Source organism: Schistosoma mansoni, assembly GCF_000237925.1.
Source record: "Schistosoma mansoni, WGS project CABG00000000 data, supercontig 0335, strain Puerto Rico, whole genome shotgun sequence".
Lineage (NCBI taxonomy): Eukaryota > Metazoa > Platyhelminthes > Trematoda > Strigeidida > Schistosomatidae > Schistosoma > Schistosoma mansoni.
In genome coordinates this window covers 12361-19758 of record NW_017386185.1, presented here as the reverse complement: position 1 = coordinate 19758, position 7398 = coordinate 12361, and the positions used below count along the sequence as shown (strand labels likewise).

The 7398-nt window shown below is 45.4% G+C and overlaps 1 protein-coding gene across 1 annotated transcript in view; it reads left to right on the top strand.

Annotated features, from left to right (window-relative positions):
- Smp_192060 (hypothetical protein) overlaps window positions 1-6967 on the top strand; it is a gene marked incomplete at both ends in the record, with an annotated part of 23938 nt that extends 16971 nt beyond the window's left edge. The window contains 2 exons of the mRNA XM_018792359.1: window positions 5929-6049; window positions 6844-6967. Of these exons, the coding sequence (XP_018644598.1) occupies window positions 5929-6049; window positions 6844-6967 (245 nt within the window). The remainder of the gene's footprint in view (window positions 1-5928; window positions 6050-6843) is intronic.
- Between the last annotated feature and the right edge of the window lie 431 nt (window positions 6968-7398).

Here is a 7398-nt window from a genome sequence, read left to right as displayed (position 1 = left end):
CATGCAAATCGATGTGGTCTGATATGAATGAGTGAGAAGTGAGTCCGTATTGTGATTGGTGGTGTGTGTGTGTGTGCAGGTGTGTGTGTGGAACTACTGAGTGTGTTCGTGACTGGTAGTCTGTGTGGAGTTCATTTCACTCGAATGATGTTCACCTCTTTCATTCAGTCAATGAAACCACATGAAGTTGATGTTCACTGAGAATTGTTTGTCTGTTTATTTGTTTGCATACACGTCAGGTGTTCCATCGGATCACACAACCGAGCCATCCACTTCACAAACCAGCACACACATTCCGTCCGAACAGTCCAGTCAATCATTCGAACCGACAACATCAACTACACCGACTCATCCACAGACTGATTCATCGATCGTGACTAGTGAGTTCAATGATTGTTTTGCATTAGGTGATGTGTATTTGAGCATTTGTTGCATGCATGTGTGTTGGGTGTTTTGTTTTGTGAGGTGGAAGAGTGTCTGACGAACACTCGTCCCACTCATCTACTGATGGTCATGTGAGCACGAGTGCATTGCACATCAGTTGTGTGTGCACTTCAAATGTGTTTCAGGTATGAGGAGTAGGTGGGGAGTGAGTGTGTGTATGTATGCGTTTGTGTGGGTTTGTGTGTTATTGCTTGATTGTGGTTGAGTGTGTCTGTGTGTGTGTGTGCAGGTGTGTGCAGGTGTGTGCGTGTGTATGTGTTGACAGTGTAGGTGAGGACTGAGGCGTGTACTCACGTGACACATTGTAGGAATTGTAGGTTGAAGAGTGCTCCACTCATCCACATCGATTTGCAACGTGAGTGATTGTGTGTGTGTGTGTGCATGTGCAGGTGTGTGGTTGTGCAACACTGACCGATGCACGGACGCTGAGCGTTAGTGTCGGTGTGGTTGCACGTTGTGCTTGAATTGTCAAGTAGAAGATGAGTGACGAGTGTTCCATGCAAATCGATGTGGTCTGATATGAATGAGTGAGAAGTGAGTCGGTATTGTGATTGGTAGTGTGTGTGTGTGTGTGCAGGTGTGTGTGTGGAACTACTGAGTGTGTTCGTGACTGGTAGTCTGTGTGGAGTTCATTTCACTCGAATGATGTTCACCTCTTTCATTCAGTCAATGAAACCACATGAAGTTGATGTTCACTGAGAATTGTTTGTCTGTTTATTTGTTTGCATACACGTCAGGTGTTCCATCGGATCACACAACCGAGCCATCCACTTCACAAACCAGCACACACATTCCTTCCGAACAGTCCAGTCAATCATTCGAACCGACAACATCAACTACACCGACTCATCCACAGACTGATTCATCGATCGTGACTAGTGAGTTCAATGATTGTTTTGCATTAGGTGATGTGTATTTGAGCATTTGTTGCATACATGTGTGTTGGGTGTTTTGTTTTGTGAGGTGGAAGAGTGTCTGACGAACACTCGTCCCACTCATCTACTGATGGTCATGTGAGCACGAGTGCATTGCACATCAGTTGTGTGTGCACTTCAAATGTGTTTCAGGTATGAGGAGTAGGTGGGGAGTGAGTGTGTGTATGTATGCGTTTGTGTGGGTTTGTGTGTTATTGCTTGATTGTGGTTGAGTGTGTCTGTGTGTGTGTGTGCAGGTGTGTGCAGGTGTGTGCGTGTGTATGTGTTGACAGTGTAGGTGAGGACTGAGGCGTGTACTCACGTGACACATTGTAGGAATTGTAGGTTGAAGAGTGCTCCACTCATCCACATCGATTTGCAACGTGAGTGATTGTGTGTGTGTGTGCATGTGCAGGTGTGTGGTTGTGCAACACTGACCGATGCACGGACGCTGAGCGTTAGTGTCGGTGTGGTTGCACGTTGTGCTTGAATTGTCAAGTAGAAGATGAGTGACGAGTGTTCCATGCAAATCGATGTGGTCTGATATGAATGAGTGAGAAGTGAGTCGGTATTGTGATTGGTAGTGTGTGTGTGTGTGCAGGTGTGTGTGTGGAACTACTGAGTGTGTTCGTGACTGGTAGTCTGTGTGGAGTTCATTTCACTCGAATGATGTTCACCTCTTTCATTCAGTCAATGAAACCACATGAAGTTGATGTTCACTGAGAATTGTTTGTCTGTTTATTTGTTTGCATACACGTCAGGTGTTCCATCGGATCACACAACCGAGCCATCCACTTCACAAACCAGCACACACATTCCGTCCGAACAGTCCAGTCAATCATTCGAACCGACAACATCAACTACACCGACTCATCCACAGACTGATTCATCGATCGTGACTAGTGAGTTCAATGATTGTTTTGCATTAGGTGATGTGTATTTGAGCATTTGTTGCATGCATGTGTGTTGAGTGTTTTGTTTTGTGAGGTGGAAGAGTGTCTGACGAACACTCGTCCCACTCATCTACTGATGGTCATGTGAGCACGAGTGCATTGCACATCAGTTGTGTGTGCACTTCAAATGTGTTTCAGGTATGAGGAGTAGGTGGGGAGTGAGTGTGTGTATGTATGCGTTTGTGTGGGTTTGTGTGTTATTGCTTGATTGTGGTTGAGTGTGTCTGTGTGTGTGTGTGCAGGTGTGTGCAGGTGTGTGCGTGTGTATGTGTTGACAGTGTAGGTGAGGACTGAGGCGTGTACTCACGTGACACATTGTAGGAATTGTAGGTTGAAGAGTGCTCCACTCATCCACATCGATTTGCAACGTGAGTGATTGTGTGTGTGTGTGCATGTGCAGGTGTGTGGTTGTGCAACACTGACCGATGCACGGACGCTGAGCGTTAGTGTCGGTGTGGTTGCACGTTGTGCTTGAATTGTCAAGTAGAAGATGAGTGACGAGTGTTCCATGCAAATCGATGTGGTCTGATATGAATGAGTGAGAAGTGAGTCGGTATTGTGATTGGTAGTGTGTGTGTGTGTGCAGGTGTGTGTGTGGAACTACTGAGTGTGTTCGTGACTGGTAGTCTGTGTGGAGTTCATTTCACTCGAATGATGTTCACCTCTTTCATTCAGTCAATGAAACCACATGAAGTTGATGTTCACTGAGAATTGTTTGTCTGTTTATTTGTTTGCATACACGTCAGGTGTTCCATCGGATCACACAACCGAGCCATCCACTTCACAAACCAGCACACACATTCCGTCCGAACAGTCCAGTCAATCATTCGAACCGACAACATCAACTACACCGACTCATCCACAGACTGATTCATCGATCGTGACTAGTGAGTTCAATGATTGTTTTGCATTAGGTGATGTGTATTTGAGCATTTGTTGCATGCATGTGTGTTGAGTGTTTTGTTTTGTGAGGTGGAAGAGTGTCTGACGAACACTCGTCCCACTCATCTACTGATGGTCATGTGAGCACGAGTGCATTGCACATCAGTTGTGTGTGCACTTCAAATGTGTTTCAGGTATGAGGAGTAGGTGGGGAGTGAGTGTGTGTATGTATGCGTTTGTGTGGGTTTGTGTGTTATTGCTTGATTGTGGTTGAGTGTGTCTGTGTGTGTGTGTGTGCAGGTGTGTGCAGGTGTGTGCGTGTGTATGTGTTGACAGTGTAGGTGAGGACTGAGGCGTGTACTCACGTGACACATTGTAGGAATTGTAGGTTGAAGAGTGCTCCACTCATCCACATCGATTTGCAACGTGAGTGATTGTGTGTGTGTGTGTGCATGTGCAGGTGTGTGGTTGTGCAACACTGACCGATGCACGGACGCTGAGCGTTAGTGTCGGTGTGGTTGCACGTTGTGCTTGAATTGTCAAGTAGAAGATGAGTGACGAGTGTTCCATGCAAATCGATGTGGTCTGATATGAATGAGTGAGAAGTGAGTCGGTATTGTGATTGGTAGTGTGTGTGTGTGTGTGTGCAGGTGTGTGTGTGGAACTACTGAGTGTGTTCGTGACTGGTAATCTGTGTGGGGTTCATTTCACTCGAATGATGTTCACCTCTTTCATTCAGTCAATGAAACCACATGAAGTTGATGTTCACTGAGAATTGTTTGTCTGTTTATTTGTTTGCATACACGTCAGGTGTTCCATCGGATCACACAACCGAGCCATCCACTTCACAAACCAGCACACACATTCCGTCCGAACAGTCCAGTCAATCATTCGAACCGACAACATCAACTACACCGACTCATCCACAGACTGATTCATCGATCGTGACTAGTGAGTTCAATGATTGTTTTGCATTAGGTGATGTGTATTTGAGCATTTGTTGCATGCATGTGTGTTGAGTGTTTTGTTTTGTGAGGTGGAAGAGTGTCTGACGAACACTCGTCCCACTCATCTACTGATGGTCATGTGAGCACGAGTGCATTGCACATCAGTTGTGTGTGCACTTCAAATGTGTTTCAGGTATGAGGAGTAGGTGGGGAGTGAGTGTGTGTATGTATGCGTTTGTGTGGGTTTGTGTGTTATTGCTTGATTGTGGTTGAGTGTGTCTGTGTGTGTGTGTGCAGGTGTGTGCAGGTGTGTGCGTGTGTATGTGTTGACAGTGTAGGTGAGGACTGAGGCGTGTACTCACGTGACACATTGTAGGAATTGTAGGTTGAAGAGTGCTCCACTCATCCACATCGATTTGCAACGTGAGTGATTGTGTGTGTGTGTGCATGTGCAGGTGTGTGGTTGTGCAACACTGACCGATGCACGGACGCTGAGCGTTAGTGTCGGTGTGGTTGCACGTTGTGCTTGAATTGTCAAGTAGAAGATGAGTGACGAGTGTTCCATGCAAATCGATGTGGTCTGATATGAATGAGTGAGAAGTGAGTCGGTATTGTGATTGGTAGTGTGTGTGTGTGTGCAGGTGTGTGTGTGGAACTACTGAGTGTGTTCGTGACTGGTAGTCTGTGTGGAGTTCATTTCACTCGAATGATGTTCACCTCTTTCATTCAGTCAATGAAACCACATGAAGTTGATGTTCACTGAGAATTGTTTGTCTGTTTATTTGTTTGCATACACGTCAGGTGTTCCATCGGATCACACAACCGAGCCATCCACTTCACAAACCAGCACACACATTCCTTCCGAACAGTCCAGTCAATCATTCGAACCGACAACATCAACTACACCGACTCATCCACAGACTGATTCATCGATCGTGACTAGTGAGTTCAATGATTGTTTTGCATTAGGTGATGTGTATTTGAGCATTTGTTGCATGCATGTGTGTTGAGTGTTTTGTTTTGTGAGGTGGAAGAGTGTCTGACGAACACTCATCCCACTCATCTACTGATGGTCATGTGAGCACGAGTGCATTGCACATCAGTTGTGTGTGCATTTCGAATGCGTGTTGAATGTGTGTGTGTGTGATTCAGGTATTAGTAGTATATACTGAGTGAGTGAGTGAGTGCGTGAGTGAGTGACTGAGTGAGTGCGTGAGTGAGTGAGTGAGTGAGTGAGTGAGTGAGTGAGTGAGTGAGCGTATGAGTGAGTCATTGTGTGAGTTAGGGATTGGTTGTCTGATTGAATGATTTAGTGGATGATTGTGTTACTGATTGAGTGGAGACAGTGTAGGTGAGGAGTGACGCGACTACTGACATGACACATTGGAGAAATTGTAGGTTGAAGAGTGCTCCACTTATCCACATCGGTTTGCAACTTCAGTTTGTGTGTGTGTTTGTGTGTGGTTGATTGTGCAACACCGATCGTTTGTGTCGATGTGGTTGCACGTTGTGCTTGAATTGTCAAGTAGAAGATGAGTGACGAGTGTTCCATGCAAGTCGATGCGGTCATATTTGAATGCGTGTGAAGTGAGTCGGTATTGTGATTAGTAGTGTGTGTGTGTGTGTGTGTGTGTGTGTGGAACTACTGAGTGGGTTCGTGACTGGTAGTCTGTGTGGAGTTCATTTCACTCGAATGATGTTCACCTCTTTCATTCAGTCAATGAAACCACATGAAGTTGATGTTCACTGAGAATTGTTTGTCTGTTTATTTGTTTGCATACACGTCAGGTGTTCCATCGGATCACACAACCGAGCCATCCACTTCACAAACCAGCACACACATTCCGTCCGAACAGTCCAGTCAATCATCCGAACCGACAACATCAACTACACCGACTCATCCACAGACTGATTCATCGATCGTGACTAGTGAGTTCAATGATTGTTTTGCATTAGGTGATGTGTATTTGAGCATTTGTTGCATGCATGTGTGTTGAGTGTTTTGTTTTGTGAGGTGGAAGAGTGTCTGACGAACACTCATCCCACTCATCTACTGATGGTCATGTGAGCACGAGTGCATTTCACATCAGTTGTGTGTGCACTTCGAATGCGTGTTGAATGTGTGTGTGTGTGATTCAGGTATTAGTAGTATGTACTGAGTGAAAGAATGAGTGAGTGAGCGAGTGAGTGAGCGAGTGATTTTGTGAGGGATTGTTTGTTTGATTGAATGATTTATTGGATGATTGTGTTACTGATTGAGTGGAGACAGTGTAGGTGAGGAGTGACGCGTCTACTGACATGACACATTGGAGAAATTGTAGGTTGAAGAGTGCTCCACTCATCCACATCGGTTTGCAACTTCAGTGTGTGTGTGTGTTTGTGTGTGGTTGGTTGTGTAACACCGATCGTTTGTGTCGATGTGGTTGCACGTTGTGCTTGAATTGTCAAGTAGAAGATGAGTGACGAGTGTTCCATGCAAGTCGATGCGGTCATATTTGAATGCGTGTGAAGTGAGTCGGTATTGTGATAAGTAGTGTGTGTGTGTGTGTGTGTGGAACTACTGAGTGGGTTCGTGACTGGTAGTCTGTGTGGAGTTCATTTCACTCGAATGATGTTCACCTCTTTCATTCAGTCAATGAAACCACATGAAGTTGATGTTCACTGAGAATTGTTTGTCTGTTTATTTGTTTGCATACACGTCAGGTGTTCCATCGGATCACACAACCGAGCCATCCACTTCACAAACCAGCACACACATTCCGTCCGAACAGTCCAGTCAATCATCCGAACCGACAACATCAACTACACCGACTCATCCACAGACTGATTCATCGATCGTGACTAGTGAGTTCAATGATTGTTTTGCATTAGGTGATGTGTATTTGAGCATTTGTTGCATGCATGTGTGTTGGGTGTTTTGTTTTGTGAGGTGGAAGAGTGTCTGATGAATACTCATCCCACTCATCTACTGATGGTCATGTGAGCACGAGTGCATTGCACATCAGTTGTGTGTGCATTTCGAATGCGTGTTGAATGTGTGTGTGTGTGATTCAGGTATTAGTAGTATATACTGAGTGAGTGAGTGAGTGCGTGAGTGAGTGACTGAGTGAGTGCGTGAGTGAGTGAGTGAGTGAGTGAGTGAGTGAGAGAGCGTATGAGTGAGTGAGTGAGTGAGTGAGGGATTGGTTGTCTGATTGAATGATTTAGTGGATGATTGTGTTACTGATTGAGTGGAGACAGTGTAGGTGAGGAGTGACG